This window comes from Musa acuminata, chromosome BXJ1-8 (assembly GCF_036884655.1).
Source record: "Musa acuminata AAA Group cultivar baxijiao chromosome BXJ1-8, Cavendish_Baxijiao_AAA, whole genome shotgun sequence".
NCBI lineage: Eukaryota > Viridiplantae > Streptophyta > Magnoliopsida > Zingiberales > Musaceae > Musa > Musa acuminata.
Genome location: NC_088334.1, coordinates 42,130,081 through 42,150,871, shown reverse-complemented (window position 1 = coordinate 42,150,871; position 20,791 = coordinate 42,130,081). Strand labels below are relative to the sequence as shown.

The following is a 20,791-nucleotide window of genomic DNA, read 5'->3' as shown; positions in this document are numbered from 1 at the left end:
CCGAACTCTGAACGATGCTCTCATCTCGTGTATCACACATGCGAAAAGATGGTCCAGCGACAGGATCTGTGCTGCAATGTACGAAATACCCAAGCCTGCCGAAACATTCCATGTGTCAATGGAACCAACAGAAAGCAGCAGTAGACGATGACTATAAATGCAGGAATGGACCGCATCCCTGACAAGTTATTGTGCGTCGGGCAGGAATGGTAATGGACTAAATCGATCCACCACCGAAGCGATTGGTTAATGCGGAATTATTATGTCGGGAGACCGGTCTGGTTGGACCGACTTACCAATCGAACCGAGTGGGATGCTGGTTTGCTTTTGAACCGGCATCGGGATTCCTATCATATCATACATTTGCAACGTTTTAATGGCCATATACGCGTGTGTATCCAAAATTATGCGTGCTCACATATATTTATGAAGCAGCGCGATCCAGCACGTGATGCTCACGAGCGTACATGTGGCATACGATGGCGTCGGCCGTGGTGGGTCAGGATATGAAAGGGCGCTCCCACCAGACTCCGTATAAGACAGAACGACGTAGCAAACATAGTCTCATCTACGTCAATTTTTGTACACCCAGAGGATGACGCGTGTCAAAATCACACGCAGAAAGCATTTTTTGCATGGTGGACATGGCACGTGGACGGGAGGGGACTCCTTGGCGACCGGCGTGCCCCTTCTTTTTGACAGCAGTGACTCTTGCGAAGTTACCAAACTGGTCCGGCGACGTGGCAACCTCGACGAGGGTATTTCGGTCCTTTCACCGAGACAATGAGACACGACGTCCTGCATCGATGAGAGCATTTGGGTCATTTCACCGATGACACTGAGACACTAAAAAAGGACGAGGTGGGTGCTCAGCAATCTGTGTACGGTCGGGGAGAGCTGTTTCGGGATGGCAAATAGGCTGGTGGAGGCGGGGAGGGAGCCGAAAGGGGCCAAGAACTCGAGCAGTTTCGTGGTCTTCGCTTCATGAAACCATGGAGATTTCGTAAGCCAAAGCCATGCGATGGCCCATGGTTTTGTTCCCCCCCGCCCCTCCTTTATATAACCCCACCTGTCCAATCCTCCCTTGCGCAAGTTCCATTTTTTCCACTGTTCTTCGTGGATCCCGATCCTTAGTTCGAGCTTATCCGCTCCATGTCTGGTCTTTTCCCACTTCTCCGCCGATATTAGATCTCCGGTGCGTGTAAAGCCCGGACCTTGAGACGTCTCGACAATCGCCAACGGCGAAACATTACGTCTTGCAGGCGAGACGGGATGAAGGTGGAGGCGAGCAATGGGGAGGAGGGAAAGCGAGTGGGGGCGAAGCGGAACGGCGAGAGGCTGGTGAGGAAGCAGGGTTGCAGCCGGAGGACCCGGCGGAGGGTGCACGCGGCCTCCACCGCCATTCAGCGGCTGTTCGTGGCCTGCAAGTCGGTATTCAAGGGCCCCGGGACCGTGCCGGAGCCCGCCGACGTCGAGATGCTGAAGCTCCTCTTAGGTATCGTCTCCGAACCTCCTGCTAGCGTTGCTTTGCGCGAATCCGAACCATAGTCGTATCTTTCTTGGTCTTTAATACTTGTAGATTCGTTCTTTGATTGCGCTGATACCAACTTGAAGTAAGATTTGATGCATCGACCCATGCTCTGTGTTTGAAGGCACGAACTCCAATCCATAAATAATATTTTACTTAACTAGGTTTTTCTATTGGCTTCATGCTTCGGATAGAACTCGATTTATACCCATTTCATACTTTTATGCACACAAAATTTCCCAGTAATCTTCTAGTTTGTATTCATCATCAACATTGAACGCATGCTCTTGCTAAAGTTTGAACGCCGTGCTTACTGGAAGTTCTAACCATGTGAGATTCTATCCATCTCCAGATAAAATGAGACCAGAAGATGTTGGGCTAAGCACGGACATACTCTTCTTTAAGTCCAAAAGTTCTTCCAGTGGAACTCCAAGGATCACATATGCCACCATACATCAATGCGACAACTTTTCGGTAAGACTTGCCCCCTTGATGGCACCATGCTTTGCTTACCATGAGAAATTGCACTCTTAGCAAGATGCATTTGTTGGACATGATGACATATAGATTCCTAAACAAGCAGTAAGAATTTATCGGGAAGTTCCCTTTCTTTGATGAAGGTGCCTTTAGCATGCGGGGTAGAATGTTCTTGTTTTTTGATACATTCATTCATGTTTCCTTGCAGATGTGTATATTCTTCTTGCCCCCAACAGCAGTTATTCCTCTTCATAATCACCCTGAGATGACTGTTTTCAGCAAGCTACTATTGGGATCGATGCATATAAAATCATACGATTGGATCGATCCCGATAAATCAAGTATCTCCGCATCCTCAGCTAAAAGTGAGCTCCCATTCGCTCTCTCTGATTCCATCTTACCAAATTCTCAATCCATGGCAATATGTGGTATAATTTGCAGTGAGGCCGGCACAGCTGGTGGTCGATTCCGATTTCACTGCACCTTGCAACACCTCCATTCTTTATCCAACAACTGGGGGAAACATCCATACCTTCACAGCCATCACACCCTGTGCTGTGCTCGATGTTCTTGGACCCCCTTACTCAAAGGAAGACAATCGCGACATAACGTATTATCGCGATCATCCGTACACGAAATATTTAGGTAAGCAATGATCAGCTCCTACGAATAGATGCATGTTGCTCGACTTTGTTCTTTGCTTGTGGATTCTGATTCCTACTGCCCAATATATGCATCTTAGTTGACACTACAATGGACTTGTAATAAATAACAGTATCCATGTTTTGCAAACAGTATCAATGTTTGCAAACATTGCAAACATCTTTTCCTTTAGAATTTGTTTCTCCTATTGTTTGAAAACCATGTGGTTCTTTGACTTCACCAGTGTCATAATGCTGACTATGTATGATTCCTGTCTTTAATGCTAATGTTTTATTTTGGACTTCACCCAACTATTTTGCCAGGCTATTACTGCCATGCATAATGTCACTGATTAATCTGTTTGTTTGGTGCTGATTGAACAAGACAGATGATTTCTGTTCGTTTATAAAGTCTTATGGACCTTGTGCAGATGATGCCACTGACCAAAGTGGAGAGGAGAAACATGATCTGGGATGGCTGGAAGAGATTGACATTTCCAAGGATTTAGAGATGGATGGCGTAAAATATCTGGGCCCACCTGTCATTGATGGTTGACCAAAGTTCCAACCAGGATTTAGTTGCCATCCTCCATAGGTTTTTCCTGGTGCGAGTTTGATGTCAGGGTGTGTAAAGGCAGAACTTTTTTTTTAGGTGATTGCGTCAATTTTATTCCTCTTTCTGGTCTGTCACTTGTCGATTCTCGTTAACTCAGTGTCGTGAACAATTTTTTTCTTGGTTTTGATGAGATTCACTCCATATGGAATTTGTGACGAACATATGTTCATCGTCATCATAAAAAAATAATCTCAGTTCATGGAATCAACCCAAACAATGAGGAAAGAGATTGTGAACCAAATCTAAATTTGGCTACAGTCAACAGTCAGCAGAACCATGAGAAACGTAATCATCCACCGGAGTTCATGTTTCTTCTGACGGCAGCCTGCCGACACAGCAGGAGCTTCCACAGAAGCAAGGTAGACCCTGCTTTGTAAGATCAGCAACTCCGTAGCTGAAGGTGAGTTCTTCACCATCAACCACATCCTTGGCAGCAAAGAAACAGAGTCGCGGAAGCAATGACCCAGAGTTCCTGACCAGGACTGTCGAGAGATTGCCACCATCGCACGAGTGATTGACGAAACGAGCTATGTTTCCCACCTTAGTAGCATCGATGTTGACTCTCAAGCATGCTTTGCCTGATGGAAGATGCTCTCTTACAACCAGAAGGGCAGGATGAAGCCTACCACCACATGCAAGCTCATCGTAAGTTCGCTGCCTCCTCCTTGCTTCTTCTGTCGTCAAGAACTCACCTACACAGAGCAAAATCATTGTCCAATGACAGAGAAGCAGCGAAAATAGGATAAGAAGCCCATACCGGCATATTCACAAACAAATTGCCCTCTATGGATGAACTGAGCAGCGTGCAATCCCCAACCCTTATTCCTATCTTTAATGATCCTCAATTTAACCGAAACCCCTCTCTGAGTCAATCGATTCACGCACTCAACTCCACAAGAACAGTTTGTCCCGCACTCTGTCATCAGATCTGTTCCGTTTCCGGCATTGGAACTTGAGAAAGATCCCATCTTGGGGCTCGAACACGGGCAGCGACCGTAATCCCCGACTGCCAGAGGAGCGCACACGTTGCAGCCGCAACCGGCGCCGCTTCCCGTGATCGGGGACTCGAAGACCGCCAGAGAAGAAGCATCCAAGATTCGATTTTTATCGGGGTCTCCGCCCCACGGCTGGGCGGAGGGAGCCGGTGAGGACAAGGCGAGGACGGGGAATCGGGTGTAAAGGAAATACGAGTAGGGTTGACCATCGCCCGTGGGGTCGAGGAAAGGGATGGAGTGGCGCTCTAGGCCGCGGGTGGCATCGGACGCGCGTCGGGAGGAGACGGATTTAGCTACGCGGCTGAGGGCCTTACAGGTGGAGGCGGCGGCAGCTAGGTCCGGCGGCGGAAGCCACGGTAGGACGAGCTCCGCCCATTGCCGAAGGTCCGCTCCCCCGCGGGTTCTCCTCATGGATCTTAAAATGTTACCGGCTGTGAATAGAGATAGAAGTATTGGCCCTAATATTACACTTATTTATGCGTCCATACGCTCAATAAATGTATATTTTGTGCATCAAACATTGGGAAAATCATCCGATCCTGACCCGAGTTGGATTTGAGTCGCTCGCAAACTCAAACCCGGTCCGAGTCAAGCTCACGAGTCGGTGCGTCACGAGTAAGCAAATCGACCGTCGCGAATGCCTATAGGGGGCGGTCACCTCCACGCTTTCGTCTCTCGTCTGTCTAGGAAGAGAGGAGACGATCTCGGAGAAGAGGGCGATGAAGGGTTCCACCACCTTTCCTTCCCCTTTTTTTGTCCTCCACCTCCTTCTCTCCCTTCTCTCTCACGACTCTCTGCTGGTCCTCGCTTCGAGCGATGAAGCGCCTCTCCAAGGTACGTACGCCTCCATCCCCTTCAGTAAGCGATAAAAGTTGTTCGCCCGCCTTAGAAACCTCGCGGATGGACGATTCGAATGGTGTCCTCCTTGTTAGGCGGATCTTTCGAGTGGTTTTATGCATTCTAGGGTTTTCTGTTTCCTGATATTTGCATTTGTTTGAGTACTATATCAAACACCCGAAATCCAAAATGGTCTCTCCCATTTTTTGAATTCTGCCTGCGGATTCTCATCAAAGAAGTGCTCTTTGTTGGAAGTTTGGTAACGTGTCATTCAATGTCGTTGCCATCGGTAAGCATTCAACCGGATCGCTCTAGTGTTTCGTTCACTTAGCTTTCTGTTCTCATAAATGTGCATGTTCTTCTTTTTCTTCGAACTACTGATGGAAAGATAAACATTCTTCTGGAGTATTTACAAGAACCTAAGGGAAGGTTGTCTTGTGATGGCAATTACAATTTCATTATGCTACTTATGTTTCCTTGAACTATCCTGTTTGTTATTTTAGCAGCATTTTGGTTGGAGTCATTATTTACATACATATGTCCTTTTTGATGCAGACATTAATTTGGAAAATCCAGTTTTAGAATTCAGTTCATTGCCATACGCTGGACATTCATGTCAGCGGGTTCGTGTGACTGGCATGTCAAGGTTGAACCTCAAGTCATATGCCAGTTCTGTACGTGTTGCTTTGAAGGTTTCAGAATCCATTCCTGAAAGACTTGGAGGAAAGATACGAGTTTGCTTCCATTGGTTAGCATCTGACATTTCCATCTCGGATGAAATCCAGAGTTAAAACAATTTGTTAGAAAAATATTGTTTTCATGTTTTGGAACTCATTGCAGGAATGCTTCTACTAGTTTATGTCAATGTGAGGAGGAGGAGAAGTGGGAATCTCTTCGAGACAACCAATGGAGTTCAGTGATATCACCCTATGATGACAGATATATTGATGTTAAAATTCTTGATAAAATATCTACTTCCTTGGCAGTTTCTCTCGAGGAAGGTAAATCATTCTTTTCCTAGTTGTATTGTCACTTTCTGTGATGAAATGCATATAATACATTTGAACTTGTTTTTGTTTTATCATCAAATAACATAAGCTTCAGAGCCCACCCTTTTTTTTTGGTACTTGCAGAGCTTCAACAGTGGCGCCTGGTTTGCCTTGGTTTTGGATTTCTCTTGCTGCTCATGGCACCTACTGTCAGCAATTGGGTGCCTTTCTATTACAGCAGTTCAATGGCCTTAGGAGTTCTTCTTGTTGTTTTGATCATTCTGTTTCAGGTACTTTGCTGTTAATATTTGAATGTGATTCCTCCAACTTGGAAATTGGACATCTCTAGATTTGTAGGCCATGAATCTAAATTGTGAAACTAATAGAATAGATTTTTACATGTTAAGTTGCGCTATGGAATCTTGTTGGCAGATCATTATAAAGAATTAATCATAAGTTTCATATGCTTTTTTGCTGCATGTATGGGTAAGTTTGGACTTGGTTTCAGTCAAGAACAAATGCAGTAAACTGATAGATAGTAATCTTTAGCTAGATTGGAGATATCAATGGATCCATTGTATCTTAGAAAATGTGAACTTATGGCCACAAAGATGGAGAAAATTGAGGGATAGGTTTGAAAATGGATTTTGGTAATCTTGGTGAAATATCCAAGGGATGTTTAAAATGGAAATTGGAACTGAGTTTATTGTTGCAAGTGGTTAATTCTGCATAATTTGATGTTTGTATAAGAGATGTTTGTTATAAAGCTTTTGACAGGAAAGATGCTGTATTTACTGACTTTTCATGTTCCTGATCCTATAAATATCATTTTAGAATCATTCAATTACACATATGATGTGTCTTTTGGTTATAACCTATACTATTATTGGTATCTTAATATAATAAGCTAGTTGTAAAAGTTTTAGTGGTATGATCCTGGTTTATTCTTGGATTGGTTGGACTATAGCTGTTTCAGGAAACAATGCTTGTCTGTTTTTCACCTTTGCTACCTGTTTTCTTCTTCAAGAGTCTTGTGTTAAAAACAATACATACTCACCATGATCCTTATTGGATATTTTATGTGAGTAAGCAGGGTTGTGTAGTTTTTATTTGTAGAATTTGTAAGTTCTTATTTGCTTGCAAAGGTAATTTATATATCTTAGGTCATCCTGAAGGTGGTGGTTCTCACTAATTTCTTGTCTTACATTATATTTTACTTATGATACTGATTAATAGAGTGACAATTTTACATTTTGCTCTCTGTTGTTTAAAATATGTTGACCCATTTTTTGCATGCATGATATAGGGGATGAAGTTACTACCCACAGGCAGGAAAAACATCCTATACTTCACAATCTGTGGATCTATTGTAAGGGTTTCCTTCCATGCTATTGCCCAATTTTGCTTTTACATGCTTTAGATATTTACTACGGCAAACTTTCTTTATTCCAAAATATTTTCCTCTGGATAAAGCCCTGCTTACTTTTGTGTTTCTTGCAGCTGGGTGTTGGTTCATTTATTGCACACTACTTCTCCACATTTGTCAATTCTGTTCTTGTTACTTTTGGCTTGAGTGAAGAGTTGCATAATCCTGTAAGCATTTATTTTCATGATACTGTTAATATGGAGTTTTACTACTATGCTTTGGGGAATATTCTGTATGACTGTCTTGCCCTTTGTTGATTCATTTTTCATTTTAGTGCTGCTTGTGTACTAGTGTATGAAAGATTGTAACACAGATATTTCAAATTGCTTTTCTTATTAATATCATGTATGTCTCAGTTAGGGCACTTGCAGGATACATCTTGATATATATATATATATATATATATATATATATATATATATATATATATATATATATATATATGATATCAGGTATTTTAGGATACTTAGGTATATTTGGTGGACATTTTCGGGAACTCATGTGTTTTGTTAATAATGATCTTTTTACTATAGATGAGACAATTATATGTTTGTATCAATTATTTATATTTTGAACATAATAAAATATTGACCATAGTTCATTTATTTGCTTTTGTACTCGGAATCCATGCTGAACCTTTACAATAGCAATTTTCAGTAGAAGTGATCATACCAACATCTCAGTGATCTTAGCAATGGAAGTGATTACACCAACATTTTCAGTAGAAGTGATCACAACAACCTTTACAATAGCAATGGAAGAGTCAAAGAGGATGAGATGAGAGAAGAGAAGAAGAGAGAAAGAGGAATGGAGAAGACTTGAGGAGAAGGGACTGGAAAGGAAAAGAGAAAACAGAAGAGAAGATGAAGGGAAAAAATAATATTTTCAATAGTATTATAAAAATTTAACATGTTTCAAATTATGATAAATGCATCTTAGATCATATTAATATATAAATGTTTATCTCCAAACATTTTGTTTATCCCTGTACTGTATTTTAGACTTGATTTCCTTTAAATTGTATCTAAATATATTAAATTAGAGTTTAAGCCATGTCAACCTTTGGGGTCTGTATCACATCCAACATTTCATATGCAAGTCCGAGCAACATAGTTGATTTCTGATCGAAGCTCACATGTGCTTGATTATTTTAACAGCAAATTTTTAGTTGACGCCAGCCTTTATGGTAGTAGAAGTTGTTTGATATCTGCTTACATTATCATGAATGTTATTAGTTTTAACACCTCTTAGAATGTCTTTGGCCTTGAACTTTTATTTGCTAACACCTCTTACAATGTTTTTGGCCTTGAAGTTTTATTTGCTAATTTCTCTCAATTACAGGTTTCAGTTTTTATAGTAGTGGGAGTAATCTTGTCAGGAGCAGCTTTGGGCTACTGGATAGTGCGAAAATTTGTCCTTTCTGAAGATGGAACTGTAGATGCTGGCATAGCACAGTTTGTGAAGTGGGCAATGCGTTTTACTGGGGTTGTATTTATCCTCCAGGTATGTTCTTCATGATCAATTCATGCATCATGCCTTAAGCTCTATGTTATTTCTTGAAATGGTTCATTTATGTAGTAAGCTAACTTTTGCAGTATCTTTATGTGTTAGTTGCTTCAGATTGTTCATTAAAAATGTGCATTTTTTTGTAACAACAAGTTTGTTCGAAAATAGACTTTACCATTTGGTAGTATTAAGGGTGAACATGTCATCACAATCTAATGTAAGATTTGATGCCCCACAATCCAATTGCCATGGTGGATTCAGTATATTAGCAACCACTATAATTATGATATACTAGGTATTCTTATTTGAGGATGGTGTCAAGTGAGTCTTGTTGGACTAGCAAGGAGAGACATGATACAACCATGTGGCAAGTGGCATGCCAAAAAGAGGCTAGCACATTTTTGGCATGCAATGTGGCATGGTCTTATTCAATTGGAGGATTTTATATATGCAGCCTCCAGAATCTTTTTTCTTGGCCTATTGTTGTGGGGCATGAAATTGATCTCCTTTTGAGAGTTCAAAGCTCTGATCTCTCTTTTCTATTTTGCTAAGTGCTCAAGAACATGCTTGGCTGCTTGATTATATGATGAGTTGCTTGATTGGTGTTCATTCAGTAAGCTTTCCTACTCTTTGATCATCTGATTCCTTTTTGTTTTTTTTACCCTTGAATTTGTGAAATGTTCATCATCAACTACTTGTCCTGTAATCTAGAACTATGAAGACATGAATTCTTTTTGTCAGTATTACTGGTAAACTAAAACCTAAGCATTCTGAAGAAGTTTTGAGTGCGGAACTATCCCTATCTTGAAAGTGCTGACCTTGTATGTTGTTGGAACAATATTGAATGTTGAGTGCGGACTTATTGACCAATAATTCATGTGAAGGTTCATCTTTTAAGTGTATCAAGCTTTACTTGTGTTCTCTCTCATTTCTATCATTGCTAATGTTTTTCTGACGTGAGAGGCTTGCCTTAAACTATTGAATAGGAAAACATGCAGTTCATATAATAGGAAAAAGATGGAGGAATTGTTGTAAAATAATCCTACCATGATCAAACATCCCATCAGCAATGCATGTTTTCATCATCACCATTCTCTTACTAGCTATTTCCTTTATCTAATTGTCTGCTAAACATTTACCTTTGTTACTTTTCTTTCTAGAGCACTCTTGATGTCCCTTTGGCATTGGCTGCGTTGGCTGTTTGTTGGAACTTCAGTTCTCTTATTAATTCGAAGAAGTGGTAAGTACAATTACAAATAGTTTTGTCAAGATTATGCTGTGTTCAACACACTGAAAAACATGGTTTTCCTTCAGGCGGCAAGCACCGGTGAAGAATCGTAGTCTATGGCAGCAAAAGGCTAGGCAGTCACCTTATAATAGGCAGGCTGAATTCTTGAGTCCTATATCTAAGAAAGAGCCCGGAAGGGCATTTTGGGGAAGCTCAAGCCCATTTTCTATGTCTCTGTCACCGTATCAAGGTACAATTAGATATAAGCATTGCTGGGGTGTTCTTATTCATACATGTTCTGCACGTCTGCAAGAACATCTTTCTCAATGCAGTAATACATGGTTGGAAGGACTTTCATTTTGCGGTTGGATCACTGCACCTTCTTTGTTTACAGAGTTGAGACTTCAAGATGCTTGTTCACTACACATATCAAAGCATCTTGCCCGAGCATGTCTGCATTTAGTTGATACTAGCATGTTTTGACTATCGCAAAATTGATGGCACTTGGAAGCCCTCTTTTATTTGCATGTAATAATCCAGGGTCCATGAGTTCTGAAGTTGGATTGTTTTCATATTTGTTACAGCAGGAAAGAGCTACTCATCCTCCAGGCAAGGGAGACAGCAGAACAAGGACTACTACTCAACCTATCATAATCTGCCAGTAAGAAAGTTCTCCAAGAAAGACTGGGATAACTTCACACGTGAGTCGACCAACACAGCCCTAACAGAATGGGCGTCGACCCCCGACGTTGCCAAATGGATTGCTGAGAATGCTCACCGCATGCGGCTTGATCAAGGCAGCAGCTCCGGGGAGACCATGGAGAGCTCATCGGGTTCATCCGAAGAAACTGTCTTGGAGAATGGGAGTGGGCTAAGTTTCTTCAAGTGGTTATGATTATGAATTCAGCTGGGCGCAGTATCCTAAATGTCATTATGACATATGGATGAAACCTGACTTCCTACTCATGTTAGTGCTGATAGACTTAGGTTAGACTAACCATCTTATTTTGCAAAAAAAATGATTTGCATGTCAAAAGCCAGAGGATCAGTGTAGGATCATTGTTGTGAAATATACCGTTTATTAAACGGCTGTGGTTGATTTAATGATCAGTGTAGGAGAACATGATGCTTTTTGGGATGTCAGAAAAGAGGGAAGAAAACAAAGAAATTTTAGGTATTTGACTTTGCACTCTAATCTCTGTGTAATGTGAATTTTCTGTAAGTCTTTTTGTCTCTAAAAATTTTAGGTGAAAATAATTAATTTCTCCCACTTTTTTTGCAAGTCTCGATGGATTTTTTTATTCTTTTGGGGTGTGTCGTATCATCATCTAATCTTTTCTATGGTAAGGCCCTCTTCTTGTGAAACATTTATGTCTCTTGGTATGTACTTGGAATCTTTCTATTTCATTCTTTATATGTATAATATGTGGATTTCCTTAAAAGTCAAGAAAAATGCAAGATTAAAAATATAAGATGACATGTTCACACATGTCCTCTTCTTTCTTTATCCTTTTTTAGTGGAATAAACAATTTCTTGCACCTCACATGTCCAAAATGTTCTCCAATAGGCTGATGCTTCAGATGCCCACATGACAAAGAAGGGGATCAAGAAAACAGTAACGCTGGATTTGATTCCTCGAGCTTCATGCACAAGAAATCAAGGCATGTGTTCTCTCTTAAATGCAGACAAACCACAAGATTCTAAGCATTTACCACTGCTCCCTCTTGATGTGGCCTGCCCACTGAATCTTAAAGATAAAAAAGGGAACTGATGGAATTGTAAATTTCGGAAGGATATATCTCTAATTCAACACAAAAAAGTATGGACTCGAAAGGTCTAAATCTAGAATTCAAACCAAAGTGGGAGTTGAAACCTTTCTTCTTTCCTTCCTTCTTGCGTGCTTTACCCTTTCATCTATTGTGTTGAATCTTCTTGCATTTACGTGGCAGCTTCCGGTGGTTGGCCGCAAAATCCCCCAAATCAATTAAATTAACTAGTAGTAGTAGTAGTAGTTCATGCCTTCCTGCCTCGGTACTTTTGCTCTTAAATAAATCTTGCAGATTGACTTGGACTCCTCCAAGGAAACTTCCTAAACGATATACGCTTCTTACGCCATCAAATGAACCCACATGATCCCAACCATTGATTACTCTCGCAACTTGTCCTGTTTAGGGTATCTCTTTGGGGTTTTCGCAGTTCGAGTCCTCGAATCATTACTCAAACTTGGAACTCTCTTCACAGAAACAGGTCTTCTTTGACCATGGAGCCTTTTCCCACCTCCTCTCCTTCATCCATCTTAGCATCCACGGTTCACCTCTCTCTCTCTCTCTCTCTATCTATCTCGCTCCCTCTCTCTCATAGTTGCATACCAGCCTATGTTGGTGCCATGTAGAATTCGAGCCATGGCCTTCAATGTTCTCTACCTCAACTGTTCCTTCCTGCTGCTTCTGACACTCCTTGTTCTCGCAGCTCATCTCGGTTCCTCCCCTCGAAGCCTTCGCCAACCCATCAAACAAGATGGTTGCGAAGGCCTGCGCAGGATCAACGACCATGAAGCCATTTGCTCCTACCTCAAGACACATGAGCAGGCCTGTGTGCCCCAAGGCTTCATAGATTACCTCCGAATCTTTTACTGCGCTTCCGGCGGCTGCCCTCCTCTGGGTTACGCTCTTCTCCTCCTGTGGCTGTTGCTGCTCTTCTACTTGCTGGGGAACACCGCTTCCCATTACTTCTGCTCGTCCTTAGAGGGCCTGTCGGGGGTGCTGAGGCTGCCTCCTACCATTGCCGGCGTCACGCTGTTGTCCCTCGGCAACGGCGCGCCGGACGTCTTCTCGAGCATCGTGTCCTTCGCGGGCTCTGGCGTCGGCGACGTCGGCCTCAGCAGCGTGCTCGGCGGCGCATTCTTCGTTTCGAGCGTGGTGGCGGGGATCATCAGCATCGCCGTGGGCTCTCGGTCCGTCGCCATCGACCGGTCCAGCTTCATACGTGACCTCTGCTTCTTCCTCCTGGTGCTGAGCTCCCTGCTCGCCATATTGATCGTTGGCAAGATCGGTGTTTGGGGCTCCATGGCCTTCGCGTCCCTCTACATTGCGTATGTTGTTCTAGTGTGGGCAGGGCATTACTGCAAGGAGAAACAGAGCGAACTGGTGGTGCCGATTCTTGATGGCCTTATGGTGGAAGAAGAAGAAGACACCGTAGCGAAAGATGTCGAAGAAGGTGTTCGACCAAATGCGAAGTCCCCGGTCTCACAGTACCTGAGCTGGTTTCTGTATCTGCTAGAGATGCCACTAAATCTGCCAAGAAGACTCACAATACCAGATGTGTCCGAGGAGAGATGGTCAAAGCCATTTGCAGTTGCTTCAGTGAGCCTATCCCCACTCTTCTTGGCAACTCTTTGGATCTCCCAAAGAGGAGAAGTAGGCTCAGAAGAGAGGATTACAACCTATGTTCTTGGTAGCGTGGCGGGGATGGTGCTGGGGATCATTGCAATTGAGACCACCGAGAAGTCTGCACCTCCAAAGACATGCCTGCTGCCTTGGCTTGCAGGTGGGTTCCTGATGAGTGTGATCTGGTCTTACATGATAGCAGGGGAACTAGTGGCACTGCTGGTGGCCATTGGTGACATAGCTGGGATCAGCCCTCTGGTTCTGGGATTCACTGTCTTGGCATGGGGCAACTCACTGGGGGACCTGATTGCCAATGTTGCATTGGCAGTCAGTGGTCGAGGGGATGGAGTTCAGATTGCCATCTCTGGGTGCTATGCAGGTCCAATCTTCAACACATTGGTAGGCCTGGGTGTGTCCCTTGTGCTGGCTTCTGGGGCTTCACACCCCTCTCCCTTTGTAGTCCCTCAGGATAGAGCTATCTTTGAGACACTAGGGTTCCTGATAGGAGGTCTGCTGTGGGCTCTTCTCATGCTGCCAAGGAGGAAGATGAAGCCAGACAGGGTGCTGGGCATTGGACTGTTGGCTTTCTACTTGACATTTCTGTGTTGGAGGCTCTTTGAGAGCCTTCAGCTGGTGAAACTTGGAATGCCTCTCAACGTGTAACAAGCCATTCTGATGCTCTTAATTGGAGGATGTGTGCTGATTGATATAGGATATACAAATGTATACTGTTGCTATACTAATTTAAATATCTGATTCTGCTGAGTTTGGGAGTCCAACAATGACAATGATGCTCATTTCATGTTCTAGTCCTCTGCAGTGGAAATATATCAAGGAGAACATTCCTTAGCTTATAGTCTGTTGAGCTTGGACATGTTAGAGTAATAACTCATCCATGCTTCTGGAGAGGAAGGAGAAGTGTTAGGTGATAAGGCAGCTATTGTTTCAGTCAATCAGAAAAAGATGGAGTCTATTGAGGAATGCTACTGTGTTTCTCCATGTTTTTGGTGTGATGGTGGTTATGGTCCAGCAGAGTAAAGGCATCATCAAGTGCATCATATTTTAGCCTTGAAAGAAAGCTGTCATTTTGTTTAGCATTTGAATATGTGATGATTAAAAATCAGTGAATCAAGAAATAAGATCACTTATTGTAGTCATAGGTCACAGCTGGCCTACAATTTCTTCTGGTGAAGGCATTTACTGTCATCCTCATCCATGCTTTCCCACTCATGGGAGACTCTCCTACACTGCTTCGCTTGGAACTTTCCTCCCCAAGAGCAGTTTGAGGTCCACAAGCAAAGGATGACGCTTACTCTGATGCATCCACCAGTGTCTGTCAGTCTGAGGGACTGCATGAATTGAATGGATCCAAAAGAGATAACCATGTCTGACCTCCTCCCATTGAAACTAGTGGAAACTCTTGTGGACTGGTTGTGGCCTCTCCTCAGATACATCTAACAGAGAGGGTTGGACAAGATTGGGTAGCTTTGGCTTTAAGGCTCTGTTGACAGCCTCATCTGCAGATTTATATATGCCAAGTTCATGAATGCCACATCTTTGATGCCACCCCCTCCGAATTTGCTATCAAGCTGCTAATAATTGCAGGTGACTGCTATTATTTTGTATTGTCAAATGTCAGTCTTTAGCATCAGTTTGACATGATGATGAGATTGAGGCTATCAGTGGAGAATGGAGAGCCAAGGCGAGGCCATGTCTATGTTCATGACCTGCAAGTTTGGCCATGGTCTAAAATGTTACCAACTCAAGTCTGGTTATTTAACTCCCATTGTTTTCCTATAAAGTTAGACAAAGAAGAAGACAAAAGAGAGTAGGTGTAACTGTCAAATCACAACATTCTGTGTGAACTGTGATCAAACTATGGACAAGGAAGAAGTACTTGAAGTCGCATTGATGCCAGGAGGTAAGAAGGCCCAGGAAAGATGAAAGATCAACAAAAGACCAAGAAGCATTGTTGTAGCCAGATCGTATGTCAGTGAGATCAAGATTACATTAACATGATTGAAGCCTTGAGGAGCATGGAAGTGGAGCTGTTCCACAGCAATTGCCTTGACATGGTTACACATGCACAACAAGGCATTTATGTCTAAATGATAGCTTTTTGTTGACAGGGAAATGAAAGAAAGCAGTCAACTGATCATACCACCAGATCAGAGAAGATTGAGCACTCACTGGGCTCTGAATCTGAGCTTGTAGCTTTATACGTCGATAACATTTCAGTCTCCTGTAACACAGCTGAAACACCATATGGAATACATAGGGTTTCAGTTGTAGCAAATGTGATCGATCTCAAGCATCCAAGACTGTTCACTTCCGCAACTTCTGTCGTCAATGTAATCAGGTGGCCTACGACTCGGCTGCCGACGACCAAATCCTACTCTCCACGTGAACTCCCTCCACCCCGAGCCATGCACATCGCGAGGCGAACTTGCTTCGCTCTCTTCCACCTCTCTCTCTCTCTCTCTCTCTCTCTCTCTCTCCCCTCAACTCTATAAATATCCGCTTCGCCATGCACATTGCATCTCACATCTCCCGCAAAGACCAGAAGCCAAAGCGAAATGGCCACCAGCAGAGTCGTCGCCTTCCTCTTCCCACTTCTCCTCTTGCTCCTCTCCTCCAGCTTCCTCTTGGCTTCATCCTCCAAATCTGATCCAGAGAAGAAGCGTTGCGTCATGGAGTGCAGAGGCATCCCGGAGCAGCAGCAGAGGAAGCTATGCGTGCACCGGTGCTTAGACCATTCCGGCGAGCAAGAAGCTGGAAAAGAGCACAACCCTTACCACTTCGGCCGGCGGAGCTACCAGCAGTGGAGCAGAACGGAGCACGGCCGTTTGGAGGTGCTGGAGAGGTTTGCTCGGAGATCCGACCACTTGCTGGGCGTCGACAACTACCGCCTGGCGGTGTTGGAGGCGGAGCCGCAGACTTTTATCATGCCCTGCCATTGGGACGCCGAACAGGTGGTTTACGTAATGCAAGGTATACCAGTCGATGCATGCAAGCTTTGATCTAAGCCCACTGGTCTCTACGTACGTAATGTCATGGCCGTCACGTGCAGGGCGTGGGACGATAACACTGCTGCACGAGGAGAGGCGAGAGTCACACGATATCAAGAGAGGAGACATCATGAGGGTTCCGGCGGGGGTGATCGTGTATGCCATCAACAAAGCCAGTAATGAGAGGCTCCGAGTCGCCATGCTCCTCCACCCCATCTCGACTCCCGGGCACATTGAGGTAGATTGGATTCAGTGCGCACCTTTGGATTAGATCCTCGGTGCAATGTGAAGGACTCATGGTTTCTTTGACGTAGGAGTACCATGGTGCAGCCGGGAGGAATCCACAGACCTTCTACACCAGTTTTAGCAACGAAGTACTGGAAGCTGCCTTCAATGTCGGTTCCGATCTGCTTCCATCCCCATTTTCTCATCGACTCTTCCCACTTTAGGACTTTAACCGTACTGTGTTTGATCTGTAGACTCCGTGGGATAAACTAGAGAGGATGTTTAGGAGCCAGCGGAAGGGGGAAATCATAAAGATAACCGAGGATCAGATCAGAGCATTGAGTGAATCCAATACTGAGAGTGGACTCTCAAATGAGCCATACAATCTGCTGGAGAACAGCCCTTCTCATTCGAATGAGCATGGTCAACTACACGAGGCCACAGGTAACGAGTGCGAGATGCTCCAGGATCTGAATGTGGACGTATCCATTGCTAACATCAGCGAGGTGATCTCACTCCTCTCTTTTTGTGCACTGTTATATGCACACTGTAAGAGTCGTTCTCATCATTCATCCTCTGCGGTTGTTATGTGTAGAGATCAATGATGGCTCCAAACTACGACACCCGGTCGACCAAGTTGGCCATGGTGGTGGAAGGAAGAGGCTACATCGAGATGGCTTGTCCCCACCGCTCCGCCGAGCGACGCAGAACCCAGGAGGAGACGGGATCCCAAGGAGAGCAGCGCGTCCACTATCGGACCGTGAGATCGCGAGTCTCCCGTGGGTCGGTGTTCGTGATCCCCGCAGGGCACCCGGCGGCAGCCGTGGCCGCTGCGAACGAAAACCTTCAGGTTCTCTGCTTCGGGATACACTCGGAGAACAACCGGAGGTACTACCTCGCGGGGAGGAACAACGTGCTGAACAGACTCGACAGGGCGGCGAAGGCGATGGCCTTCGGCGTCCCGGCGGAGGAAGTGGAAGAGGTGCTCAATGCGCAGGCGGACAGCGTGTTCATGCCCGGTCCGGAGCGCCGGCGGGAAGAAGAAGAGAAGGGATGGCAGCTTGTCTTCAAATTTGCCGGGTTTTGAGTGAGTTGTTGAGCTTGTCGGTAGGGAATCCTGTTTAGGTGAACGAGGATGGGAGCGAGAAGGATAAATTAGCTCACCCACAAGTGCTTCTACAGTTCGAATAAAGAAGGCACTTACTTTGCGTTGTTGCAACAGGCTGCTTGTTTCCGCTGCTCCTCCTATTTCAGCTACATGTGTTTGATGTCCCTTCGAATGCGTTGAAGATTTGATCATCAGCCGCCAGTGGCATCTTCCAACAAGAGTAAAATGTCTCGAGAATATAATAAATTCTTGTCTGAGTCACACTAAACAGCATTATTATAAATACAACCATTAAAATGATATAAATTTCAAACTATATAAAGTATAATGTATCAAAAAAATATAAGTCAAAGTTTTAAGATAACCTTTATATATATATATATATATATATATATATATATATATAAAAGAATTTTTGAGAAAACACTTTTGTTTTAAAATTTTATCACACAATATTTTTTTTCATAAATAATCATTTTACCTTGGTCCCGCACGACCCGCGATTGCCTTCGCCCTGCAAAGTCCCTACGTTGCCCTTGTAATGCTCATAGCATCTTCCAAGAAGAAGAGTAAGGTTGCAAGAATATGATAAATTCTTGTGGAAGTCGTCCTAAACAGCAGTATAATAAACACAACCATGAAAATGACATAAATTTCAGACCATATACAGTATTACGTATCAAAACAATATAAGCAAAAGTTGAGACTGTGCTAGCTTATTTCAATAAAAAAAAAATTATGCTATCCTTTTACACAATTAAAAGATATTGGGTTAAGATCCATTTTAACCCATGTGGTTTTGATCATGAACCTCTTAAGTCTTTATGATTTACTTGTATATAAAATGATCTTTACATTTTAAACAAAGTATCATATAAACTCGTCCCATCAAGTTAATAGATATTAGAGTTTAGTGTAGATTCATAATAAATTATTAATATAATGATATATATAATTTAAGATTAAGATTAATTTTAGCTTAGGCTTTATATCTTTAAATCCTTATGATTTACTCATGTTTAAAATAATCTTTATATTTTTAAAAATATAATATATAAGTTCCTTTCGTCATACATCTGTTAACTCAAAATTGATGAAAAATTAATAGGAGAAGCTTATATGCTATATTTTTTAAAATATAAGTTTATGATCAAAACCACATGAGCTAAAATGAATCTTAATCATAAATTATATATATATTATTATATTAATAATTTATTATAAATCAATATGTCACGTAAACCAATTTTAACATATGTTAACTCAAATTTGATGAAAAAAATGTACTTTAAAAATATATGAATTATTTTGGATATGAATAAATCATATTGACTTAAAAGGTCCATCCCAAAATCATATGAGTTAAAATGAAATTAAATTTAGCCAAACCTACCACCAGATTTGATCATTGCCAAATCTAATAGATTTCAATTTCAATTTTGTAACAAGACTTGTGTTATACCCTTTGTGTGTTTGCATATCACGGCACAACTATTAAACCGATTAACTGCAGTGACATTTTATCATCGGATCTAAACCGTGATGTGTAGACAATTCGCAATCTAATAAACGAACCATACTGCATTGAGCTACAAGCTTTCTTTGTGATTTGTACTACTGTTCGAGAATCTTGTTTAATAGATGATGATGGATTATTCATTTGGTAGTAGAAAGAAAAAAAAAAGAAAAACCTCCCGAGAAAGAATAAAGTCTTGATTGAGAAATAAAATTTCAGGAAAAGAACAAGAAACCTTCCTCACGAATGAAAGGACTCGCGTCAAGTGTGGCTTAAAAATCCACATAAAATTTCAAGAAACCACTAAATTAATAAGAGGAAAGAATTCAGAGAGAAGATCGAGATGTCATCTACTTCACTGAGATCAAGTGAGACGTAGAGGAACAAAAATCAAACAGAAAATATCAAGAAGAAAGGATCTAAGAACTGCAAATCGACTAAGGAAAAGGAACCAAGAGACTAATCTATATGTAATTGTCGAGTAGGGGAACATCAAGAACGAACCAGTAAAAAGGACAGAGAACAATGTGGGGGAAAAGATGAATCCGAAAGTAGGGACATAACTGAAGAAAAGGATCCAAGAAAGATTCATTACGATTGAAGATCGAGTAAAAAGGAAAAGCAAGAACGAATCAATCAATAATGTAGCTTAGAATCACATAAAAATACCAATAAATTACTAAATTGGTAGTAAGAAAGGATTTAGGGAGAAGATCAAGGCACCGTTACTATCATGCAACTTACTAATGTGAAAGAAATAAGATCGAGAATAAAGGATTCGAAAGCACCGAGACGATTAAAGAAGTGGATCCGAGAAACTAACCTTAACATATAGTCGAATAGAGGAACAACATCAAGATCAAACCAACCAAAAGAGTAAAGAATTGTCTCAGAAAATAAGATAAGAGCATAGGAAAAAAGGACCCCAAAAGAGAAGGAACTTAAGGATCTAGGAAAGTGGCATATTAAAATCAAAATGGGGCAAAGAATCCCCAAGAACGAATCAACCAATAAGCAAAGAAACAACCAAAGAAATTAGCATCTGAGAAAAATAAGATCGAGGGGACAAACGCCAAGAAGGAAACCGAGGATCCAAGAAATAAGGAAAATAGAATAAAAAACGATGGAAAGAGACACCAAGAACGAAGAAGTCCAAAAGCATAGAGGTATCCGATAAACAATCCAAGAAATTAGCATCCAAGAATCAGGACCGATAATGAATCCAAAAGAAAAAGAGAAAATTAGCAGACAAAGAGGCGACGGTGTTGCCTGGTTTCCCACAAGAGGGACAACAGAGGAGGGGG

General features: G+C 42.4%; 5 protein-coding genes across 6 annotated transcripts; 4 read left to right on the top strand and 1 right to left on the bottom strand.

Annotated features, from left to right (window-relative positions):
• Nucleotides 1–876: 876 nt before the first annotated feature.
• Nucleotides 877–3,331, top strand: LOC135587894 (plant cysteine oxidase 2-like). Its single transcript, XM_065079739.1, has 5 exons — nt 877–1,495; nt 1,881–2,002; nt 2,214–2,370; nt 2,447–2,650; nt 3,078–3,331. Exons 1-5 carry the CDS (start codon nt 1,273–1,275, stop codon nt 3,200–3,202), a joined length of 831 nt encoding a protein of 276 aa, XP_064935811.1. The 5' UTR covers nt 877–1,272; the 3' UTR covers nt 3,203–3,331.
• A 103-nt stretch (nt 3,332–3,434) lies between these two features.
• On the bottom strand, nt 3,435–4,718 carry LOC103995094 (histone-lysine N-methyltransferase SUVR3). The gene is made up of 2 exons (XM_009415603.3): nt 4,020–4,718; nt 3,435–3,954 (listed from the first exon to the last, which is right to left on the bottom strand). Exons 1-2 carry the CDS (start codon nt 4,666–4,668, stop codon nt 3,566–3,568), a joined length of 1,038 nt encoding a protein of 345 aa, XP_009413878.2. The 5' UTR covers nt 4,669–4,718; the 3' UTR covers nt 3,435–3,565.
• A 97-nt stretch (nt 4,719–4,815) lies between these two features.
• LOC135584530 (uncharacterized) lies at nt 4,816–11,513 on the top strand. Of its 2 annotated transcripts, none has more exons than XM_065079738.1 (10): nt 4,816–5,091; nt 5,650–5,842; nt 5,935–6,095; nt 6,228–6,373; nt 7,390–7,452; nt 7,584–7,676; nt 8,851–9,012; nt 10,176–10,255; nt 10,330–10,493; nt 10,831–11,513. In XM_065079738.1, exons 1-10 carry the CDS (start codon nt 4,977–4,979, stop codon nt 11,136–11,138), a joined length of 1,485 nt encoding a protein of 494 aa, XP_064935810.1. In that variant the 5' UTR covers nt 4,816–4,976; the 3' UTR covers nt 11,139–11,513. The 2 variants fall into 2 exon arrangements, with proteins under 2 accessions (XP_064935810.1, XP_064935809.1); XM_065079737.1 differs by having other exon boundaries at nt 10,828–11,513.
• Nucleotides 11,514–12,475: 962 nt separating this feature from the next.
• Nucleotides 12,476–14,395, top strand: LOC135587892 (cation/calcium exchanger 1-like). The gene has a single exon (XM_065079735.1). The coding sequence runs from the start codon at nt 12,620–12,622 to the stop codon at nt 14,291–14,293; it is 1,674 nt and encodes a 557-aa protein (XP_064935807.1). The 5' UTR covers nt 12,476–12,619; the 3' UTR covers nt 14,294–14,395.
• A 1,796-nt stretch (nt 14,396–16,191) lies between these two features.
• Nucleotides 16,192–18,071, top strand: LOC135587893 (vicilin Cor a 11.0101-like). Its single transcript, XM_065079736.1, has 5 exons — nt 16,192–16,621; nt 16,701–16,876; nt 16,953–17,033; nt 17,118–17,369; nt 17,459–18,071. The coding sequence occupies exons 1-5, from the start codon at nt 16,207–16,209 to the stop codon at nt 17,948–17,950; spliced, it is 1,416 nt and encodes a 471-aa protein (XP_064935808.1). The 5' UTR covers nt 16,192–16,206; the 3' UTR covers nt 17,951–18,071.
• The last annotated feature ends 2,720 nt before the right edge of the window (nt 18,072–20,791 follow it).